The sequence below is a fragment of the Pleurodeles waltl genome, chromosome 6 (assembly GCF_031143425.1).
Source record: "Pleurodeles waltl isolate 20211129_DDA chromosome 6, aPleWal1.hap1.20221129, whole genome shotgun sequence".
Classification (NCBI taxonomy): domain Eukaryota; kingdom Metazoa; phylum Chordata; class Amphibia; order Caudata; family Salamandridae; genus Pleurodeles; species Pleurodeles waltl.
Window position 1 is genome coordinate 725,050,752 of NC_090445.1, and position 24,994 is coordinate 725,075,745.

A 24,994-nucleotide genomic window follows, 5' to 3' on the forward strand; every position below is an offset into this window, starting at 1 on the left:
ACAAAAGTACAGGTTAGGGAAAGAACACTGGTTCTGGGGCCTGGTTAGCAGGCCTCAGCACACTTTCAATTGTAAACATAGCATCAGCAAAGGCAAAAAGTCAGGGGGCAACCATGCCAAGGAGGCATTTCCTTACATTTATTAATACATGCAATCAGGTGGCACCTTCTAGGTGCCCCCTTGAAATCTACCAACTCCTGGAGTGGGCACTGACTGGTTAGAACCAGTGAATTCAACTTATGCTGAGTTGTGGCCCCCTAAAGTGAGAGCCACTGCTCTTGAGGGCTCGGAATAAAGACTTGCTCTGGGCAGAGGTGTAACCTCTTCTCCCAGGCAGAATGGACAACACGGGGCAGGGAGCTTCAAAGGCCTTGCCGCCTTTGAAATGCTGAAAGAGGCCGACCCTCAGTGGTGAAAGAGGCTCACCCTCAGTTCCTGTTCCCATTTCTGGTGGCAGAGCTGCTGGGAAAATTAGGAGGCGTTCCCAATCCATGCCAGTCCCACCCCTAGTATGGATGAGCTGAAGTGAACACTACCTTTTAAATTCATCCATCTTGTGTGGAATTAATTAAGCCAATAGTGTTAGGGCCATGCCCAACTTCCAAAGGAAATGGTCATACGAAGGGTGTAGTCTCCCTAGAAGCGAGTAGCCCATTGGCTACCACCTGGCACTCTGCAGTGCCCCTAAATTCAGTGTTTCGGTGGCACCCCTGAACCCTAGAATCAGATTCCTGTGGACCTAAGAAGAGCCTGACACCACAGAAGTCGCCCAGCAAAGAAAACTGAAGATGCCAACTGACTTGGCCCCTGCCCTAACAACCTGTCTGTAGCGATCAAAGAACCTGTGCCCAGAAGATGACTGTCCTGCAGCCTCCAAAGCCTTAGGAGGGCTGCCTCCCTTCAATAAAGAACAAGAATTCCCATGGACAGCGGACATGTCCAAAAGAAACCTCTCCAAATAAGAAAGAAGTCTGCCTGTGGAACCCCGAAACCGCCGCCTGTACCACCACTGCCCCCAGCGCCCACTCCCCGACTCCCAAGTGGAGGTTCCTGCCGTTTCTGACCCTTAATCCATTGTGGGCTGACCCCAGACTGACTCCACATCAATGCCTGCAGCCTAAATCCGAGGGCTCCCCCTGACTGGTCAGATAAGCTGTCTAATGCTAAAAAAAAAAAAAAAACACCCCTGCACCTGGAGAGCCCTTGGGGGGCTGGACCGTTGGTGTCACTACGACCCCTGGCATGTTTACTTATCTGGGCAACTGTGAGGTGACTTCTTCCAGCCTCCTGACCAGAACCTGCAGACCGTTTCTCAAAGTGATCTCCTGCATTGACTAACATTGGGAGCCCGACTCTGTGTTGGCACTCTGTACCCGGCAGTACCTGTGCCACCGAAGGTGTAAGTTTGGTGCTGTCTTGTGCACCCCCTGCTCCGATCCCAGGCAATCTACCTCTGACCCCGGCTCTACTCACCTGTAGGCAGTGCTGTAGCGGGTACCCCCTATCTCCATTGGAAAGCATTGGGAGACCCAACACTGTTGGCACACTGCACCTGGCTACCCCTGTGCCGCTAAGGGTGTAAATTTGCTGCTGCCTTCTGGCTCCAAGTGCGTTGTTGGGTGCATCACTCTTGGTACCAACCTGAAGCTTGCTAGTTGCTAGCCTGAAGACTGGGGTTGTAAGTTGTGTATTTAACCTGAGAAGCTGCACTCTTGTTTTCCTTCCATTGGTTTTGATTGAAGACTCTGAAAATTCTGCCGTGGTTTTTGTAACCAGAGAAGGTCCCTAAGGGATGCAGCATGTATTGTGTCGCCCCAAGGGACACCTCACAAAACACATGCACACTGCCATTGCAGGTTGTGTGTGCTGGTGGGGAGAAAAAGATAAAGACGACATGGCATCCCTCTCAGGGTGCCAAGCTCACCAACCACTGCCTGTGGCATAAGTAAGTCACCTTTCTAGCAGGCCTTACAAGCCCTAAGGCAGGGTGCACTATACCACAGGTGAGGGCATATGTGCTTGAGCACTATGCTCCTACATTGTCTAAGCAAAACCTTAGACATTGTAAGTGCAGGGTAGCCATAAGAGTATATGGTTTGGGAGTCTGTCAAAAACGAACTCCACAGCTCCATAATGGCTACACTGAATACTGGGAAGTTTGGTATCAAACTTCTCAGAATAATAAACCCACACTGATGCCAGTGTTGGATTTATTAAAAAATGCACACAGAGGGCATCTTAGAGATGCCCCCTGTATTTTACCCAATTGTTCAGTGCAGGACTGACTGGTCTCTACCAGCCTGCTGCTGAGAGACGAGTTTCTGACCCCATGCAGTGAGAGCCTTTGTGCTCTCTGAGGACAGAAACAAAGCCTGCTCTGGGTGGAGGTGCTTCACACCTCCCCCCTGCAGGAACTGAAACACCTAGCAGTGAGCTTCAAAGGCTCAAGCTTCGTGTTACAATGCCCCAGGGCACTCCAGCTAGTGGAGATGCCCGCCCCCTGGACACAGCCCCCACTTTTGGCGGCAAGTCCAGGAGAGATAGTGAGAAAAACAGGAGGAGTCACTGGCCAGTCAGGACAGCCCCTAAGGTGTCCTGAGCTGAGGTGACTCTGACTTTTAGAAATCCTCCATCTTGTAGAAGGAGGATTCCCCCAATAGGAATAGGGATGTGCCCCCCCTCCCCTCAGGGAGGAGGCACAAAGAGGGTGTACCCACCCTCAAGGATAGTAGCCATCTTCTTCTTGTAGTTTCAGGAATCTAAATTCTTAGGTTCAGGGGAGCCCTTAAATACTAAATTTAAGGGCGTGTTTAGGTCTGGGGGGTTAGTAGCCAATGGCTACTATCCCTGAGGGTGGGTAAACCCTCTTTGTGCTTCCTCCCTGAGGGGAGGGGGGCACATCCCTACTCCTATTGGGGGAATCCTCCATCTGCAAGATGGAGGATTTCTAAAAGTCAGCGTCACCTCAGCTCAGGACACCTTAGGGGCTGTCCTGACTGGCCAGTGACTCCGCCTTGTTATTCTCATTATTTCTCCTGGACTTGCCGCCAAAAGTGGGGGCTGTGTCCAAGGGGCGGGCATCTCCACTAGCTGGAGTGCCCTGGGGCATTGTAACACGAAGCTTGAGCCTTTGAAGCTCACTGCTAGGTGTTACAGTTCCTGCAGGGGGGAGGTGTGAAGCTCCTCCACCCAGAGCAGGCTTTGTTTCTGTCCTCAGAGAGCACAAAGGCTCTCACCGCATGAGGTCAGACACTCGTCTCTCAGCAGCAGGCTGGCACAGACCAGTCAGTCCTGCACTGAACAATTGGGTAAAATACAGGGGGTATCTCTAAGATGCCCTCTGTGTGCATTTTTTAATAAATCCAACAGTGGCATCAGTGTGGGTTTATTATTCTGAGAAGTTTGATACCAAACTTCCCAGTATTCAGTGTAGCCATTATGGAGCTGTGGAGTTCGTTTTTGACAGACTCCCAGACCATATACTCTTATGGCTACCCTGCACTTACAATGTCTAAGGTTTTGCTTTGCCCCTGTAGGGGCATAGTGCTCATGCACTGGTGCCCTCACCTATGATATAGTGCACCCTGCCTTAGGGCTGTAAGGCCTACTAGAGGGGTGACTTATCTATACTGCATAGGCAGTGTGAGGTTGGCATGGCACCCTGAGGGGAGTGCCATGTCGACTTACTCGTTTTGTTCTCATCAGCACACAGCAAGCAGTGTGTCTGTGCTGAGTGAGGGGTCCCCAGGGTGGCATAAGATATGCTGCAGCCCTTAGAGACTTTCCCTGGCATCAGGGCCCTTGGTACCAGGGGTACCAGTTACAAGGGACTTACCTGGATGCCAGGGTGTGCCAATTGTGGAATCAAAAGTACATTTTAGGTGAAAGAACACTGGTGCTGGGGCCTGGTTAGCAGGGTCCCAGCACACTTCTCAGTCAAGTCAGCATCAGTATCAGGCAAAAAGTGGGGGGGTAACTGCAACAGGGAGCCATTTCTTTACACCGTCCTTCTCCTATTTATTCTGAGCCTTTTTGTTGACGTTAGGACTGCTTATCAGCGCTAAAGTACATGTGCTGTCCCTTCTAAGCTTGGTATGATTGGCTTACACCTAATTGGCACATTTAATTTACCTGGAAGTCCCTTGAACTGTGGTATCCCTATACCCAGGGCCTGTAAATTAAGTGCTACTACTAGGCGTGCAATGCACCCATAGCAGTAGCCTTTCAAACCTGCCTCAGGCCTGCTACCGTTACTGCCACAGGGACATGGAATTTAAATGAACTTGCTAGGTCTGGAACTTCTCTTTTACCACATGTCACCCATAAGGAAGGCCCTAGCTAGCCCTGTGGGCAGGGTGCCGTGTATGTTAAAGGTAGGATATGTCTTTATGCACTACATGACCTATTAGTGACAAAAAGCCTATTTGGTTTCTCACTACTGTGGGTGCTGTGCATGGGAAATGCCCTAACATATGTCTAAGTGGTATGGTCTAATCTATGAGGTGTGGCATAGGCATGTTTGGTATGGTTGGAATGGTAGTGAGAAATGCTGCTTACTGGTGTTGGTGGATTTTTTATGACCATTATAGAAATGCCACTTTTAGAGAGTGGGTGTTTCTCTGTGCTTATAACTATGGTGCTTTTGCAGCTTGACTCCAATCCACGTCTGGGGCAGAGTGACAGCTCAGTTTTGTGCATACCTTTCAGACAGCATGTATACAGGGAGGGTGAAGGTGTCACAAGAGTGCATCTGCATATTGAATGGTGTTACTGGGCTGGGAGAGGGAGAGGGAGAGGCAGGGCACACCTGCATTTCTAAAGGTTGTGCTCTGGCCTCACACAAAGGGCTTGTTTACCCCCCACTGATGCCAGTGCTGGAGGAGAAAGGGGACAGCCCTGGAACTGGTTAGTGCTGGTTGGAACACCCTTCCCCCTTTGTGAAAGCTGTGTAAAATGACTATGTACAGGGGGTTGTCCCCCACATTACTGGAGACACTGTATGGACTTGGAACCAGATGCTGATGGGGGGAGACTGTGATGCTGCAATGAAACACCACTGGACTGATGAGCTGGCCTGGAGGTCTGTTAAGCCCCAGCAAGACTGCCACTTATTCTTCAAGGACCTTGGTGAGCTGGACTTGTTTGCCCTCAGACCTGTGTTCCCCCAGTGCTCTCCCACAGGTCAGCAGATGATTTCCCTGATTACCAGTGCCACCACTGGCACTGCTGTGGATGCACATGGTGAAGTGCTATAATCTTTACTAATGGGCTGGACTTGATTGTCTCTGAAACACGTAGAAAGCGTTGCCCTTACGTGCCCCCTTTATCCACATCGCGACCTGTATGCTTTTGTGGCCCAACGGCGTGGGGCGGGGGGGCTGGACCTTTGCCAGTACCTCTCCGACTGTGCTTCATCTTCCCTCCCACCCCTGTGAGGAGTGGGAGAAGAGGAGAGCACCTCACTGCAACCGGCAGCAACAATCGAGCACTGGCCAACAAACGTTCCCCATTGCCTACTTGGGTGTAGGCACCCGCTGCGACCCAGGGCGGTGACACTGAACTCGCCGGAGCTTGGGCACCTTGTTGGGTGGGGTTGGCTGGGGAGTCCACTCCAGGAAGACTTTTCTCCCTGTGTGCGAGGCCTGCTCCAGGATCAGAGCTGCTGCCCGCGAGGTTGTGCATGCCCAGCTGCAGGCAGGACTGGTCTCTGTCCAGCGGTCTGAGAGGACTCCGGATGCACTGCAATGTGCCCTGAGGTGAGCACAAGCAAGTAGGAGCTCTGCCGTGAGGATGCACGGAGCTGCTCTGAGGCTCCCCCTTTTGCACAGAAGCCCCTGCAAGCTCTCCCTACAGATTTCTGTGGTGCTGTTTCCTTTGTGGTGTATTTGTTGTGTCATGTGTGCTGTGTTGTACAAACGATTTACACGTGACATCTGAGATAAGCCTGACTACTCGTGCCAAGCGACCAAGGGGCTGAGCAGGGGTTATCTTGTTTGTGTAACTCCCTCGCCCTGACTGCAGTGGGTGGATTCTGCCTGGCATAGGTGTATACCCCAGCCAACCAGAAACCCCATTTCTAACAGACACTTAATAACGAAATAACTTTAACCATCGCAATATATTTGTTTTAATAGAGAGGATAATGTTTGGAGGCGTGGAGGAGCTGAGGATTCACCATCTGCTTGGCGGGATGCACCTCGTCGTGATGATTTGAAGGATCCCAAAGATGATCTTGAGCGACGTCTGCCACCTGTTAAAAAGGATCACGAGGAAGGTATGGTAAATTTAAGCATTTAATCAAAGCTAGAAGTCATCTGGCACTTGGATAAACGGATCCAATATAGATTTAATGTAACCTTCTGTTTGGAGGTTATATTCACAGCAAGCCTGACATATTTGTGCTAAAGAGTTTGTGATATGGTTTGTAGGGAATGAATACTCCTTGCAATTCAATGGGGGTGCCTTGTACAGATTCCAATAATGAAACCATGTGAGGCAGAGGCTTTGATTTAGGGCACGGTATTGCTATCCATAATAAAGCCCAGCCAGAATTCCTGTTTCAGAATTGATGCACATTGCAAGTGACACACCCTGCAAAATGCAGTTAAGCCATTCATTTACTTATTAATATTCTTAATTGTGGGGTACAGTTTAATGTGGGACCAGATAAGATCTTTCATATCTAGCATGCAACTCAGACTAGATTTTAAAATACGCTTTAAAGGAACACGCTTGGTGTACATTGTACCTTTTAGCAGTTATTCTAAAATATGGTAGGTTCTAGTGCCACTGTTAGTTATGCTTAAGCACCAAGACAGAAAACAGTGACAGAATGGATTTTTCCCTGCATATGTGGCTGTAGATACATGTGGTAGCCTTGCTATCTAGTATTTGACTTGGATGTTTGCAAGTTGTTTTTCTTTGAAGAAGCCTCTCAAATCAAGAGATGTGCCATGACACTTCCTTTGGTCCACAATGCGCATCAGCACCAACTCCATCTGAGATAGTTTTTTTTCCGCCATAAGTTTCTGAGGTTTAGCACGAATGCTGGGAAATTGTTGTTCCTTACATGTTTTTTTTTTTTTTTTTTTTGGCCCACACAGTTCAGTTTTGACATGTACGGTTGGGCATAATAGCCTGCTTTTCAACAACTATCCATCGTGCTACTTCACTGAAACCCTCGGAGGGCCTCCAATTACAGCTTGACGCCCCAGAATCCTGGATTACCCCATGGCCTACAGGGAGAGTGTGATGAAATGGACACCTTCACAACACTGCCCACAGTGCAAATCGAAGTAACCATAGTTGGTTCACCAATACTTCTCTAATCTGTGCTTCTCCCCAACAATGCCTCCAGAGTCCTGCCTCACCTTTCACTTGAAGAAAACCCTACGGAACCATAGAGATAGGCACTGGCCATAGTGCACAAGCAAGCTTCTTCCAAAACTCCGGCCATTTTCCTAAAAGATCCCTTCAGCCCTGATGCAGTTTTGCAGGTCGATTGGAAATCGTAGCAGCGCAGGCCAGAGAATCTTTCCTTGAGTGAGTCAGAACATGAGGACGATGAAGACCTGCCCTCTAACCAAGAAGATGCTCAGGTCATAAATACTGTGCCAGTTTTCAAGAGCCATGTGACCAAGCTAGTCACATCATAAATCCTATAGGAAGCTGGCCTTGTGCCAGGCAACCCCTGTTAGTCAATGAAGACAGTGTCTAAGAAGCCAGGGCTCTCTAGTGGTAGCTGTGGTGAGCAGCCAAGTCTTACTTCGGAGGAGTGTAAAGCACTTGCAATACCACAGCATTCACACAATAACTTATCTCACACGAAAGGAACCACACAGTGTTGCAAAAATAAAGGTGCTTCATTACAGTAACACCGAACTAGATTACTTATAGGCAGTCCCCTAAGTGGAGGTAAGTACACACTATATATGCACAATAAACTTAGGAATTAGCATATAGAAACAACAAGCATTGGCAAGAAATAACAAAAAATAGTTAGGGCCATATAGAGGAGCCAAACCATATTGTAAGAACAGGACCAGTCAGGTGGAACCAAACCATGAATTCCAGAACAAGTGGACCTGTAAAAGAAGGGGACAGAGTCCCGTCCACAAAGGAGTGTCTAGATGGGGCAAGAGCCACTATCCACCCTTCTGTGGATAAAGATCCGGGTCAACAGGGGAAGAATTAGATCAGCTATGGAGCCCAGGAGCTAAGAGGGAGGTCCTTGGAGCCGTGCAGATGTCCCATGCTTGTCACCAGGTCGCCGATGGTCAGGAGGACCACCAACAAGCCTTGGCAAATGCAAGTTGGAGCAAAGGAAGATTTGCAGTGAAGAGGACCAGCAAGATCCAAGGGACTCTACCTTTGGAGGGGAGTCCGGGCTGACCCTCAGCAGTTTGAAGAGCCATCAAAAGCAGTCGCAGCCCCCACAGGCAACCCAATGGCAGCAGGCACAGTAAGTTTCAGGGAGGCCGAGTCAGCACACCTGGAGAGGAGTCCTACATCGCTGGAGCAGCAGAGGCGAGTCTGTCCTTGTAAGGATGAAGTGCTGGAGGCCAGAGCTACTTGAGCATGAAGATCCCTTGGAGCAGTAGTCAACAACCCTTGGTTGCCTCGAGTTGTGGTGCACAGGGGTACTGTCCTGCATGGAGAGTCAAGGGCTGTCTCCCAAGTTGGACAGCAGGTAGAGAGGACTTAGGGGACCACTCAGACCAATCAACTTGTGCTGGAGATTCTTCCTGGATCCGGATGGCAGACGTGCCTTAGGTGCCTGTGGATGCAGGGGAGTGACTCCTTTACTCCGAGGGAGATTCCTTCTTGCTTCTTTGGTGCAGCTGAAGTCTTGCCAACTCCAGAGGATGCACAGCCGTGTAAATATTATAATTGCTGGAATGAGCCAAAGAAACAATGTTGCAAGGCAAGGTCATCTCTGGAGTTGCAGGCTTGTTTGTTTCCTGAAGAGGCAAGCAGCGGTCCGAGTGGCCAGGAGCAGAAGAGGTTGATGCAGAGAAGTCCTGGTGAGTCTTGCCCGAAGAATCTGGGAACCTACCCGCAAGGGAATCCCTAAATAGCCCTAACAAGGGGCTTGGTCACTCTGCAGGTTTACCACCTATCAGAGGGGATCACTGACGATGGTCACCAGCCCTGACCAACCAGATACTCCCAGGGGCCTCTGCACATCTTGTTTTTAAGATGGCAGAATCAAGTGGGTAACTCTGGGCACTATCCCTGGGGTGGTGATGGGCAGAGGAGTGGTCACTCCCCTTTCCTTTGTGTACTTTGGAGCCAGTGCAGGGACCAGGAGTCCCTGGACTGATGCAAACCAGTTTTTGCAAGTAGGGCACCAAATGTGCCCTTCAAAGCAAGCCTGTGGCATGGGGAGGCTACCCCTCCCCAGCCATGTAACACCTATTTCCAAGGGAGAGGATGTTGCCTCCCTTTCCCACAGGAAATCTTTTGTTCTGCCTTCCCCTGCTTGAGCTGGTCAAACAGCAGGAGGGCAAAAACCTGTCTGAGGGGCTGCAGCAGTGCGGGCTGCCAGCAAACCCTGAAAGACTGGTGGGAACAATACTTGAGAGTCCTCTAAGGAAATCATACAACTAATACTGGCAACAGTATTTGGGTATGATTGACATGTTTGATACCAAGCATGCCCAGGTTCGAAGTTATCATTATGTAGCTGGACACAGGTACGCAGGTAAAATTACTTCCCCACACTTACAAAGTCCAGTGTAATGGAGCTGGAGTTCGTAGGGGTACCTCTGCTCATGCAGGGGTGCCCTCAAGCACAGGTACTTGCACCCTGCCCTCTGGGCTAGGAGGGCCTATGGTACGGCTGACTTAGTGACCTGGTGCAGTGATCTGTAGTTAAGGGATGCATGCACCTTTTCGTGCAGGCTGCAACGGCAGGCCTGCAGACACATTTTGCATGGGCTCCCATGGGTGGCAAAATACATGCTAGAGCCACTGGGGGAAACCCCTGCTGCGCCAATGCCCTGGGCACCCAAGTACCATATACTAGGACTTATGGGGGCACCAGTATGCCAATTGTAGGGTGTGCAAAGTCCTAAGCAGCCAAATTTAGAGGGAGAGCGCACTATCACTGGGCTCCTGATTAGCAGGATCCCAGTGAAAACAGTCAAAGTATACGGACAGCAGGCAAAAAGTGTGTGTGGGGGGGGGGTAACCATGCCAAAGAGAGGGTAGTTTCCTACAGGGACAACCTAGACAGTATTATAAATGGTTCCCTCTTAGCTACAGTAAGCCCTTAACTGACAGTCGCATAAATGAGAGATTCATCTGGAATTAACTCATATGTTGGCACAAAGTGTGCTCTCGCTTGACAAAAAATTTGACACATTAACCAGGAAATTGGACAACTGGGTGAACAAATGAAACGAAGGAAGCACAGCAGCCAGAAGTTTAAACGATGCAATAATAGACAAACTAGCTACTCTGCCTGATGAATTAACAACTCTCATTAGTTATTGTAAAACTACCCAAGAAATGAGCAGGAAATATTGCTGACTGTTGACAAGAAGCTGGGGGATTCAACGGTCTCAGACTATAGCAAATGGAGGAATCGTCACCTTAAATAAAATACTAGCGAAGACGGAATGGGTACTGCGTTAAGTATTTTGCCTCAAACTATTGATCATTTAAGGTTGACTACTCCTTTGGGTGAGTTTGCTGCACAAGATGATAAAACTGGGCAGGTAACAGAAGCCACCATACCTGTCAGGCGGGCAGGTCACTGGAAGAAACAATAGACACACTTAACGAGACGCCAGAAGGAGAAGCTGAAGAATTCACTCAAAAATATTGAAAGAATAGACTGAGTCTCAGTGGGCAAAATGTAAATGTTGCGGGGATATCTCCGGGCGGCTCGAGACCTAGCCAGTTATCCTTCTAAAACCTTCCCCACATTTTGTACCCAGTCCTCTCCTTCAGCCCATTGCTGTGGCTGAAGCTGCAGAACAAGCAAGTTCAGGTTGTTCAAAATCCCCCAATGATAGCAGTGAGGAGAGTGGACATGATATTCAGCCAATATCGTCTTCAGCACGTTATGCCCAGACAACTGTGTGCGCTCAGACAGCACGCCCCAAGGCAAAAGGCAGCGAGAGGCAACCACAGTTGGGAGATGTAGAGATGGCATCTGCCCTGGCAGAAATCAGCTCATGGGTCCACCAGATAAGTAGAGCTGCACTGCCCGTCCAGAGAAGGTGCAGTGGAGACACGTCACAAGAGACGCTCCACAATAAAGCAAGAGACATCATTCCACTCCTACCCAATCGAGAAAAGGGCAGAAGGAATTGGCCAACATAAAACGAACAGTTATACAGGGGGTGATTCCTGTCAGATGTACTACTTCTTTACAGACGGATCAATATATGGGTATACAGGAGGAGATTTTCATCAAGTCTCCCACGTCTCCTCAAATTGACCAAATTTGGGGCCAACAGGAACATGGAACCTTGCAGGGAGGCCATGCTGGTGGAATAAAAGCAAGATTTGAGCCCAGGACATGATTTACATGCAAAATCTAGGCAAAATTATCGGCCACCAGATTGTACAGATAATTTGGAGCACCCGTGTGGAGGAAATTGGCTCTGTATATACTATTTCAAAGTAAGAAATAGTGTGCACAGAGTCCAAGGGTTCCCCTTAGAGGTAAGATAGTGGCAAAATTAGATATTTCTAATGCTCTATTTTGTGGTAGTGTGGTCGAGCAGTAGGCATATCGGAGGGTAGTGTTAAGCATTTGTTGTACACACACAGGCAATAAATGAGGAGCACACATTCAAGGACTTACTCCAGGCCAATAGGTTTTTATACTGAGAAATATATGTTCGATGGCATGTGTAGCTGCAGATACACATGCTGTGCACAGTCCGCCGTCTGGTGTTGGGCTTGGAGTGTTACAAGTTATTTTTCTTCGAAGAAGTCTTTTCGAGTCACGAGACCGAGGGACTCCTCCCATTTCGATTCCATTGCGCATGGGCGTCGACTCCATCTTAGATTGTTTTTTTTCCGCCATCGGGTTCGGACGTGTTCCTTTTCGCTCTGTGTTTCGGGTCGGAAAGTTAGTTAGAATCTCGGAAAAAAACGTCGGTATTGTTTGCGTTTGGTATCGGGTTAGTTAAAACAAATCGACACCGAATTTTGAAGAGCTCCGGTGGCCCTTTGGGTTTTTTTTAGATCCCCCGTCGGGGCCTGGTCGGCCCGGCCACGTGCGACTTCAAGGCTGATGGAACGGACCCCATTCCGCTTCTGCCCAAAATGCCATAACAAGTATCCGTATACGGATCAGCATCTGGTCTGTAACTTGTGCTTGTCCCCCGAGCACAAGGAGGATACTTGTGAAGCCTGTCGAGCGTTTCGGTCGAGGAAGACGCTGAGAGACCGGAGAGCCAGGAGACTACAAATGGCGTCCACGCCGACAGGTCAAGAACGTTTCGAGGAGGAAGAAGAGGCTTTCTCCGTCCACGAGTCGGATTCTGAAGAACTCGATGCCGAAGAAACACCCAAAACCGTGAGTAAGACGTCGAAAATCAAGACTCACAAGAAGTCCACAAAAGCCCAGGGGACGCCACCGCCAACAGGCCATGGCTTAACCCGAAAACTAGGTGACCGATCCAAGGCACCGAAAAAGGGCATGCTGGTGTCGAAGTCATCCGACTCCGGTCGAGATACCGCCACACAGCAATCTCGGAGCAGAGACAGCGGCTCCGAGAAACTTCGGCACAGAGACAGCGGCACCGAAGAATTTCGGCACCGAGACACCACGCCGAAAGCAAAGAAGGTTTCTTCGGAGCCTAAAAAGACTTCCGAAAAGGTTTCGGTTCCGAAACATCCAGCCTCGGAGCCGAAAACTAGTTCCTATACAGAGGAACAAGGATTAACCTCCCAATTACATAGTTTTGGAGAGGAGCTTCAAGCTGTAGAGCCTGATTACGAGCAAAGGAGGCTTCATATTCATGAGGACACAGGGAAGATAACCACTCTTCCCCCAATCAAAATTAAAAGGAAACTTGCCTTTCAACAAAAGGACAAGCAACCACAAGCAAAGGTGGCTAGGAAAACAACCCCACCACCTTCTCCACCACCATCAACACATGCATCACCACCAACAACTCCACCACTGATGCACTCACCAGCTCATACCACAATGAGTCAGGATGATCCCGATGCATGGGACCTTTACGATGCTCCAGTGTCTGACAACAGCCCAGACTCCTATCTTACAAAACCGTCACCACCTGAGGACAGTACATCCTACTCACAGGTGGTCGCAAGGGCAGCCGAATTTCACAACGTCACCCTACATTCTGAACCAATTGAGGATGACTTTCTCTTTAACACCCTATCCTCCACCCATAGCCAGTACCAAAGCCTTCCCATGCTCCCAGGAATGCTAAGACATTCAAAACAAATATTTCAGGATCCAGTTAAAGGCAGAGCCATAACTCCAAGGGTGGAGAAAAAGTACAAGCCACCGCCAACAGATCCAATCTATATTACAACACAACTAACACCAGATTCAGTAGTTGTCGGGGCAGCTCGTAACAGAGCCAACTCTCATACCTCAGGAGACGCACCACCTCCAGACAAGGAGAGCCGCAAATTTGATGCTGCGGGAAAAAGGGTTGCAGCACAAGCAGCAAATCAATGGCGTATTGCCAATTCACAAGCACTTTTGGCAAGATACGACAGAGCTCATTGGGATGAAATACAACATTTCATCGAACACTTACCCAAGGAGTTCCAAAAAAGAGCGCAACAGGTGGTGGAAGAGGGACAAAGTATCTCAAATAATCAGATACGGTCTTCCATGGATGCAGCAGATACAGCTGCAAGGACAACAAACACTGCAATCACGATACGAAGGCACGCATGGCTGCGCACTTCAGGGTTCAAGCCGGAAATCCAACAAGCTGTGCTCAATATGCCATTTAATGAACAGCAATTGTTTGGGCCGGAGGTAGACACTGCCATTGAGAAACTCAAAAAAGACACCGATACAGCCAAAGCCATGGGCGCACTCTACTCCCCGCAGAGCAGAGGCACATTTCGGAAAACACCTTTTCGGGGAGGGTTTCGAGGTCAACCCACAGAAACCACAACCTCACAAACAAGGCCTACTTACCAGGGTCAATATCAGAGGGGAGGTTTTCGGGGCAATATAGAGGGGGCCAATTCCCAAGAAATCGAGGAAAAATCCAAGGCCCCAAAACTCCTCAAAATAAACAGTGACTCACAAGTCACACAACCCCATCACATAACACCTGTGGGGGGAAGACTAAGCCAATTTTACAAACTTTGGGAGGAAATAACAGACACTTGGGTCTTAGCAATTATCCAGCATGGTTATTGCATAGAATTTCTCCAATTTCCTCCAAACATCCCACCGAAAACACACTATGTCAAAACAACATATAGATCTTCTAGGACTAGAAGTTCAAGCATTGCTACAGAAGGACGCAATAGAATTAGTACCAAATCTACAAAAAAAACACAGGAGTTTACTCACTGTACTTTCTAATGCCCAAAAAGGACAAAACTCTGAGACCAATACTAGATCTCAGAACACTAAATACCTACATCAAATCAGACCACTTTCACATGGTCCCGTTACAAGACGTAATCCCACTGCTCAAACAGCAAGACTACATGACAACGTTAGATCTAAAAGACACGTATTTCCATATACCAATACATCCTTCACACAGGAAATACCTAAGGTTCGTATTCCAAGGAATACATTACCAATTCAAAGTGTTGCCATTCGGAATAACAACTGCGCCAAGAGTTTTTACAAAATGCCTGGCAGTAGTAGCTGCACATATCAGAAGGCAGCAAATACATGTGTTCCCCTACTTAGACGACTGGTTAATCAAAACCAACACGCTAAGACAGTGTTCACAGCACACAAAATATGTCATACAAACCCTTCACAAGCTAGGTTTCTCCATCAACTACGCGAAGTCACACCTTTTGCTGTGTCAAACACAGCAATACTTAGGAGCGACAATCAACACAGCAAAGGGGATAGCCACTCCAAGTCCACAAAGGGTTCAAACATTTCACAAGGTAATACAGGTCATGTATCCAACACAAAAGATACAAGTCAGAATGGTAATGAAACTCCTAGGCATGATGTCTTCATGCATAGCCATTGTCCCAAACGCGCAAGATTGCACATGCGGCCCTTACAACAGTGCCTAGCATCACAATGGTCACAAGCACAGGGTCAACTTCTAGATCTGGTGTTGATAGATCGCCAAACATACATCTCGCTTCTATGGTGGAACAGTACAAATTTAAACCGAGGGCGGCCTTTCCAAGACCCAGTGCCACAATACGTCATAACGACAGATGCTTCCATGACAGGGTGGGGAGCACACCTCAATCAACACAGCATCCAAGGACAATGGGACATACATCAGAGGCAGTTTTCACATAAATCACTTAGAAATGTTAGCAGTATTTCTGGCGCTAAAAGCATTTCAACCCATAATAACCCAAAAATACATTCTTGTCAAAACAGACAACATGACAACAATGTATTATCTAAACAAGCAAGGAGGGACACACTCGACACAGTTGTGCCTCCTAACACAAAAAATATGGCATTGGGCGATTCACAAACACATTCGCCTAATAGCATAATTTATTCCAGGGATTCAGAACCAGTTGGCAGACAATCTCTCTCGAGATCACCAACAAACCCACGAATGGGAAATTCACCCCCAAATACTAAACAATTACTTTCACATGTGGGGGACACCTCAAATAGATCTATTTGCAACAAAGGAAAACTCAAAATGCCAAAACTTCGCATCCAGGTACCCACAAGATCAATCCCAAGGCAATGCTCTATGGATGAACTGGTCAGGGATCTTTGCGTACGCTTTTCCCCCTCTCCCTCTCCTTCCATATCTAGTAAACAGATTGAGTCAAAACAAGCTCAAACTCATACTAATAGCACCAACATGGGCAAGGCAACCTTGGTACACAACACTACTAGACCTGTCAGTAGTACCTCATGTCAAACTACCCAACAGACCAGATCTGTTAACACAACACAAACAACAGATCAGACATCCAAATCCAGAATCTTTGAATCTAGCAATTTGGCTCCTGAAATCCTAGAATTCGGACACTTAGACCTCACACAAGAATGTATGGAGGTCATAAGACAAGCTAGGAAACCTACCACTAGACACTGCTATGCAAATAAGTGGAAAAGATTCGTGTATTACTGCCAGAATAATCAAATTCAGCCATTACACGCATCTCCAAAAGATATAGTAGGATATTTACTACATTTGCAAAAATCAAATCTAGCTTTCTCTTCCATAAAGATACATCTCACCGCAATATCAGCTTACCTGCAAATTACTCATTCAACTTCACTATTTAGAATACCAGTCATTAAAGCGTTTATGGAAGGCTTAAAGAGAATCATACCACCAAGAACACCACCTGTTCCTTCATGGAACCTCAACATTGTCTTAACAAGACTCATGGGTCCACCTTTCGAGCCCATGCATTCTTGTGAAATGCAATATCTAACTTGGAAGGTCGCATTTCTCATTGCAATCACATCCCTCAGAAGAGTAAGTGAAATACAGGCATTTACCATACAAGAACCATTTATTCAAATACACAACAATAAAATAGTTCTAAGAACAAATCCAAAATTTCTGCCAAAAGTAATCTCACCATTCCATTTGAATCAAACAGTAGAATTGCCAGTGTTCTTCCCACAACCAAATTCTGTGGCTGAAAGGGCACTACATACATTAGACATCAAAAGAGCACTAATGTATTACATTGACAGAACAAAGCTAATCAGGAAAACAAAACAACTGTTCATAGCTTTTCAAAAACCACACATAGGAAATCCAATCTCTAAACAAGGCATTGCTAGATGGATAGTCAGATGTATTCAAACATGCTATCTTAAAGCCAAAAGAGAATTGCCTATTACACCAAAGGCACACTCAACCAGAAAGAAAGGTGCTACAATGGCCTTTCTAGGAAACATTCCTATGAGCGAAATATGTAAGGCTGCAACCTGGTCTACGCCTCATACGTTTACTAAACACTACTGTGTAGACGTACTAAATGCACAACAAGCTACAGTGGGCCAAGCTGTACTAAGAACATTATTCCAGACTACTTCAACTCCTACAGGCTAAACCACCGCTTTTAGGGGAGGTAACTGCTTTACAGTCTGTGCCAAACATGTGTATCTGCAGCGACATATGCCATCGAACTGAAAATGTCACTTACCCAGTGTACATCTGTTCGTGGCATTAGTCGCTGCAGATTCACATGTACCCTCCCACCTCCCCGGGAAGCCTGTAGCCGTTTAGAAGTAGATCATAAATCTTAAAGTTCTGTACATTTGTAAATAATTATTATAAACTCTTAACGTACATACATATTCACTCCATTGCATGGGCACTATTTATAGCAAACAACTCCATCCTCACCCTCTGCGGGGAAAACAATCTAAGATGGAGTCGACGCCCATGCGCAATGGAGCCGAAGAGGGAGGAGTCCTTCGGTCCCGTGACCAAAAAGACTTCTTCGAAGAAAAACAACTTGTAATACTCCGAGCCCAACACCAGGCAGCGGACTGTGCCAAACATGTGAATCTGCAGCGACTAATGCCACGAACAGATGTACACTGGGTAAGTGACATTTTCATTCCTCATTCTGGCCAGAGCATCACAGTTCTGGTACATTGAATTACTCAAGTTGTCCACGCATCCTCCTATAGTGCACACATTCTCCTATAGTGCCGAAGATGCTTCCTAGTCTCCTTTCCAGATACAGCGGCTGCTGCATCACAAGCTCAAATCACTGAGCCGCATGGCCTGGTTCCTGACCACCTAGATCACAAACTCTGAAAACCCATTCAGGATTAAGTATGTGAACCTTCCACTGAAAATCTGTTAGTGCAAAGTGGAAGCTTTTTGGTTTGTCTGATAGACTGGGAACGTTCTGAATCTTATTTCATTTGAGCCACATCAAACTCTGCTGTATTTCACGAGTTTGGGTGAAAAACGCTTGAAATGCTCCTCCATCAATGTCCATCTGGCTACAGTATCCAAGTTGAGAATGACCTTGGACTCTCATCCCAGTTTTTTAAAAGGTTGTTAAACAAGTCATAAAATAATATTCCGAGCTTTTCCATAGTTTTGAGATTTTAGTTCCATGAACACGGTTGCTCAGCAAACTGATGTTGCTCCATTTTCAGCTTACACATAAATAAGAAATGAAAAACAGCACTCCTTTTTACCTGGACTTCCCAGGAGTGTGGGCGAAACTGCAGGTGTTAACAATCAAAGAAACATACCTGCCCTTGACCAAAAATAGACACACTACTAACTAATCCTATATTCATACCGAAAGTACCATCGGTATTCCATCTGAATGAACCTGTTCTGCTCTGTTCTTTCTCTACCAGTCTTTCTGCATCAGCAGAAAAAGCACTACACTCGTTCTGTGTTCGTGGTTGTTTTCAAATTTAATTTACACAAGAACAAAGGCTTGAGGACTTCAAGGCAAGCCCTCCTTTCCTTCTTATGCCCAGGCGTGGGCCTTACCTTAGCAAAGTATGGCATTGTACGTTGGCTATCAGCCTTGCATAGCTTTGTGCCACAACAAAGCAAAGCATGGTTTAGGAGGTAAAGTGACTGCACACCCAACCAGAAGTATCTCGGCAAGAGTGTAATTCACTAGGAGTCTCTCTCAGGAATCTGTCTTTTGTGTTGCAACATCGAAGAACAGGAAGGCAATCATCTACTATCTGAATTTCATTTTCACTACGAACTTCAGTTGGATAAGCAATCCTGCACTCTTATTTTAACAGTGAGCCTACTTCACACCTTTTACAAAATTTGACAGCTCGCTTTTCGATTCAAGCATATGTCTCTTGGAAAGCTTCAGTGCCGGAGAGGAAACGAATTACCTACAGCTCAGTTGTCCATCTTCAGCATCTTTAATAAATTCATATGCAACACCCTGGTCCGCTGAATTTGAAGCTTATTAGCTGAATTATTTTATCATTCACATGTGCGCTAATAATAGTGGCTTGGTTGCCTTTAGTGGGCGTACAGTGCTCAGTACATTTAAATCATCGGATGGCATTGAGATTATTTCAGATGTGGTGAATGCGCTACGAATTATTTTTTTTTTTTAAATAACCTGTTTGAGCCTATGGCCGTTTAACACTGTTCATTACTATTTATAATTCTCAGGTATTTCAGGTCTGATGGTGAAGATTGACTGAAGCATGTAAATCTATGAAACACTAAAACCAGAGGACTGGAATTTACAGATAAGTAACTAGATTTTTATAATCCACAAACAGGAAGGTAGCAATGCCACCTCCAAATAGTTGCAGTGAAACTGAGGGCATTCAAGATAATACTTTTCAATGTGATTTCGTACATCCAATGTTTGCTGTGCACTTTGAACTCGATTGGCATTTTGAAAAGTAATTTGTCCTCAATACTGGACATAAATTGGACCTGTAGCATAATCAGTGTTGACATTTTCATTCAGTGAGCTCTGCACGCCTGGAAGGTGACGGCCAGAGGTGAAATCTGTTGTCTCCTTTTTATGCGATAAGGGCTATGTCCCTACTGCTCAACAAAATATGTTGCTGAAGGATTCGCGGGGTAAACTGGTGTGAGAAGTTTTTAGTAGCAGAGACTGCGAAACTCTGCTCTACAGATCTGCTTGATCCCTTACGTGCCACCCCAAAGGTTGGTATCTTAAATTCTGAGTCAGGATTGTGAGAAGCTTGTATGCCCGAGCCTTGCATTGCAGCATCATTCCTTCAGTGACTGTCAATCATATGTGGCCCACTATGTGGCTATCTGCTAGAAAGTGGCTGAGAGCGTCTGCCTGCTTGTTCTGCATCCTTGGCAGTTTTTCCACAGAGCTGTCCACTCCATTGCTGATCGCCCAGCCCCACAGCATTTGTTCCTTCTCTATTTGAGGTAGACATATTGTGTTCAGCCTTTATTTACCTCCTTATTTTTTCTAGAGGCTGTGTGGCCAATGTATCCTGACTTTAATGCATCAAACCTTTTTCAGAAGAGACTGAAGATACTCCTGTGCCTATGTACTTATACCCCATTTTCCATGGATTGCATTATTTCTACATGCATGAACATCTGGCTTCACAGACTTGGCTGTCCCTGTGTGTCCTTGGATATGGCTTTTGACACCAATAGTCTCAAGTACCTGTCCTGCCACTGCCCTCGATGCATTTTCATTGTGCAACAATCGCAAAAGCACTCCAAGGACTCTGATGTAGAGCAGTGATACATTGTATCACTTGCAAATTTGCTCTGTGCTAAGGTCGGAACTAATAATCTTGATGCCATAAAATCATATTGAAGTTATCTAAGCATGTTTCCATACTTACCGTAAGTGGATGATAAATGGAGCATGCACTACTTGAACTAGATGTTTTATCCACACACCATCCCCCATCAACCCCATGAATAAACTTTAGATATGCAGCCCCACGTCCCTTGGTAGTCAGTCTAGAAAGTAGTCCCTTGACATTTCAGTGATCTTGCAGTAGTATCTAATTTCTGCTTTAACAATCCTGTTACAAGGGTTGCCTATCTGCTCCTGGGTTACACAAGCGCTAAACTGGCCTGATGGATTTTCTGTCCATAGGACTGATCGAGCCGTGATGCAAGTGCCGAAATCTCAAGATGGTAAATCCTGCGTTCTTAGCCCTCTAGCACCTCCAAGCATACAATCCTCATGTTTGTACCTGTACTCCTTCCTGGCCAGTAAAAAAAGGCCCCACTTCTATTTGCAGAATAAGATAACTGATGTGATAGAAAGCGCAGAAGGGTAAGTGGAGGAATCAGAGAGACTGAAGGGACATCTACTTAAGCAAGGACCTTAGAAGTGAAGTGTGGGAGACTTGAGCGTTATTAATAATAGCACCACTAACATTTAAAATGATTGCTAAGTCAAGATGTAAATCATTTTGCCAAAGTAACACTGCAGAGTATTGTTGCTTGCTAGTCTTGACAATTGGACTCTAGTTTGTGGATACCTATAATATATATTTAATTTTTTTATGTTTGTTTTTTATTTTGATGTACTAATTGCCTCATGCTGTAAACAAAAACTCACTGATATTCATCTGTAATTGATAGATAATTGGGGATTTGTTGTAACAGGCGATCAGTTGTATAAGCTCAAGAGGCACATGCTTTCTCCAACTAGGATCACAATTGGTATCCGTTTTAACGCTACTGTGCTAAGAATCTTTACCCTTGGGAATGCTTTTAGAATAAACACACCCAATATTATCCGTTGGAATTTGAATGTAACAAACTACTAAGTAGTACAACAACAGCTCACAACTATTTTTATTTTTAGCGAGTGTGTGGCGCCGAAGCGATAAGGATGAACGAGAAGAACTTGACACCCCTCGGCGAGTATTGCCTTCATCAAAAGAACCTGAAAAGGATAGTGAGAAGGAAAAAAGCTCTTGGAGACCAGACAAGGAGCGAGAAGCCCCTCGTCGAATAAAGACTGAGGCAGATGATGACGGCTGGACCACTGTGCGCCGTTAATCTTGGAAGGAGCCACCCATGTCCGTCAGCACCCAGACATTTTGTTGAGCATCAAGGGATTCTCAATTAGAGAGTATTTAGCAAGTGGTTTGAATTTGCTTTCTTTCATGAAAAGAAGAGACCATAAGACCTATAACTGCAACATAAATCGATCATGCAGAAGCAACATGTAAAACTCCTGTCACTCCGGCGTCTTCGAAAGTTGTATAGAATCCAAAATTGTGTCCTGAACTCCCCTAATGTCTGTTTTACTGATCACCAGGTTGTAAACTAAAATTGCAGAGTGAAACCCAGCAGGTATTCTTAGCAATCTATTGCTTTTCTTATTCATAATGACCAAAAGATCCTTGATATTCCTTATAATAATAAATCAGATCGGCTCACATGTGGAGGGTAGGGTGGTGCAGATGACTTCAATTTCCTAGTTTGTTTTATGAAAATAGGAGAGTTGTGCTCTTTCCTTATTTGTAGTATGAACGCCATAAACAAATCTTGGACTAATTGTAGTTTGGTGTCTTTAAATTATCTTCAGCCATGAGTGTTTGTGAAAAAATGAGGCCACTGTTTGTGTGATGCACCGAGGGGCTATCCTGATTACATATCCTTTTCTTTTTTCATTTGAGACATTCTGGTACTTAGAATTCTATTTGGGGTTTTTGTAATGAAGGGGATACCAGTAACAGGATGTTTTAAAGTTAAAGCTGACACAGCAGGATATTGGTGCTTTTATTGGTAAAGTTGGGCTCAATTCTGCATGTAAAACGTGTCTCCATCTTTTTTATCAAACTGTGTGCCTGTAGACTACCCCATAGAATTTATAGTACTGAGCCCTGTTAAAGGCAAATGCCTTGTTGGTTACCCGAACAAGTTTAGCATGTTTGGAGATCAGACACCATTATGCCGACTGATAACATTTCATTTGCAAGAGATCAGCAGTTTAAATGATAGGAGCGCCATTCTTTTAGAATATAAAAATGATATCAGAACAGTATAGCTTTCGACCTATGTAGACATTCTTTACATTATCTGCTATAAATGTGGCTTCTCTTTCAAGGTCTGTTGTCTCAGGTGTTGGAATTCAGATTTCAGCCACCACAGGACTGGAAAGCCATTCCCATGTTTTTTTTAATCAAAATTTGAGCGGGATAGTGTGGTACATGTGTTTTTGCTAAGAGATACCTTATGGTCTTGATTCCATTACTGCTTTCAAGAATTTATACGATATTGACATATTTAAAATGTGCAGTTTTCAAGAGACATTTAACTATCTGCACCTCATCGCCTTCCTCTTTGTACTGGAAGTAAACTGCGTTCCTTTCTGATAAGCATTTTGTGGTGATGGCTGTGTTGACATCAATTCTGATGTTTGGTAATAAACCTCAATATTTTATCTTATTGACGCCAATACAGTAGTTGCTGCTTTTTTCCTTAATGATAAATAAAAGAATGAAATAATTGACGATCTTATTTTTGTGTCAATTTTGTAATTCGGTTTTACTTGCTGTAGGACACCAACATAAGCAGAAGCCACTTAGATCAGATCCTAAGGATATTTGGTATTTTCAGTGACAGTGAAGATCTATCCCTGTTAACAGCCCCCAGCTGCGTCTTGCCCCCATAAATGATTAGAAAGTAAAGCAGTCCAGCAGCCTTCTACTAGTCACAATGAGTAGGTGACATGATACCGCCTATCCACAGCACCAGCCAATCTCATGCTTGTTGAATCTGCTCCTGAGGTTCTAGTGGCCCTTCATTCCAGTGACAGCTGAAGATGTAGTTAGAGCTCTGGATGTTGAGTGGCGACCGAGATGACCTTTCCCTTTTATCCGTTGGTTCGTAGTAGACTAAGTGAAGGAACACTGTTATAACATATTTGGATGCCGTTCAGATTTAAATTATGAGAATGATCTGATAGAGCAATTGCAATTGGTGAAGGAAGTCTAAGGTGAAGTTGAAAAAAAAAGTCTCCAGGTCGAGTAAGAAAAACAAGATGCGTGACCCAAGAGTCTATCACTATGCATTTGTTCTACCTACACCCGGGGCCCTGCATATGTGCTATGGTGCGACATTTACATACTAATTGCTCCACTACTCATACCACCAGTAAGCTCTGTTTCCCAAGTGGCCTTTTTACTTGATCCAACTTCCTCCCGCAATATGAAATGGCTCTCTTTTAAAGTATAATTTATTTTTATTCACAGGATTCGGTCAGGGACGGGACTCATGTTTACTCAGTTTACTTAGTCTCTGTTTGGAGGTAGCACTATACTAACATGGCCACCCCTTTCCCAACAGCTTCCAATGAGGTTCATGTACCAGTCCGTTTTCGGTGTCTGCTGGATACTTTACACCGGATAACTAATGACGCCAGGTTCCTTGACTTGGGACGCCGCGCCTCCTACAACATTAACGATTTGTGGCTTGTCTTGTTGTTTGGGGAAGCTGTTTGGTTTTCAGATCAGACATGCAATTATATGTAGCTGTTGGGATTTGCTAGTTATTACCAGATGTGTACTCTGGAGCCACTTACCTTTGGGGCACAATAAAGTTCATATGGACACAATTTTTTGTTACTAAGTTGTGCTTTGCCTAATGCTGCCGTCTTCTTTCTGGCTTTTTGCTTGTCGTTTTTACGACTTGCTGGAGGACCCTCATTCCCACTTATGTTTTATCTATTCCGTAGCACTGTAGGTTGCTCTGTGGCGTTACTGAATTAGAAAACATTTGTTTTGTTTTATAAGGTTTGGATAAGATAGATATTTAGTTTGTGCTCAGTACCTCTCTTTCTTGCAATGTTCGGCTTACTTTGGTGTCACTTAGTGATCCTATAGGGATTCACATTCCGTTTTTTTTCCATTATCCTAGATATGGACTTGCCCTGCCGGTGTCTGTAGTCTTATGACATGCGGAATCCCCTCAAACTATCTGAGTTGGTTATTTAAATACTTGGTGCTGTAACGTTGGCTTTGACAAGTATTATTGTTCTACGGACCTACTCTCTATAATATGTTGAATCTTAACGGTCACTTATTTCTCACTTTTGGCTAAGTGTCCCTTACTTATATTTTCTCAGTTATTTACAAAACAAATATCTAAACAGTCAAGTTCCTGTTTTAAAATTAGCCCTAGTGACTGTCCACCGTATATCACCCTACCTGTGATCATTTTGACAGTATTTTAAGACATGAGTTTTAGTCTACTTTAGTACTCATTGTGAATGACTGACATCATGTTTAAGACTGTATCTTTAACTTGATCCACCACTGTTTTTTCTGGGCAGCTTTTGGAGATTTAGCTTTGGTTCTATTACTACTTCCTATGAGGATACAACTTGAGGCTTATAAAGATACTAAATGATC

At 45.5% G+C, this 24,994-nt stretch overlaps 1 protein-coding gene across 2 annotated transcripts in view; it reads left to right on the top strand.

Moving 5' to 3' along the window:
• The window catches only part of EIF3A (eukaryotic translation initiation factor 3 subunit A), a 541,057-nt gene extending 517,962 nt beyond the window's left edge, over positions 1–23,095 (top strand). For both annotated transcript variants that reach the window (XM_069239244.1, XM_069239245.1), the window contains exons 21-22: positions 6,135–6,274; positions 21,439–23,095. In XM_069239244.1, coding sequence (XP_069095345.1) covers positions 6,135–6,274; positions 21,439–21,635 — 337 coding nt within the window. In that variant the 3' untranslated portion in view covers positions 21,636–23,095. The remainder of the gene's footprint in view (positions 1–6,134; positions 6,275–21,438) is intronic.
• Positions 23,096–24,994: the final 1,899 nt, after the last annotated feature.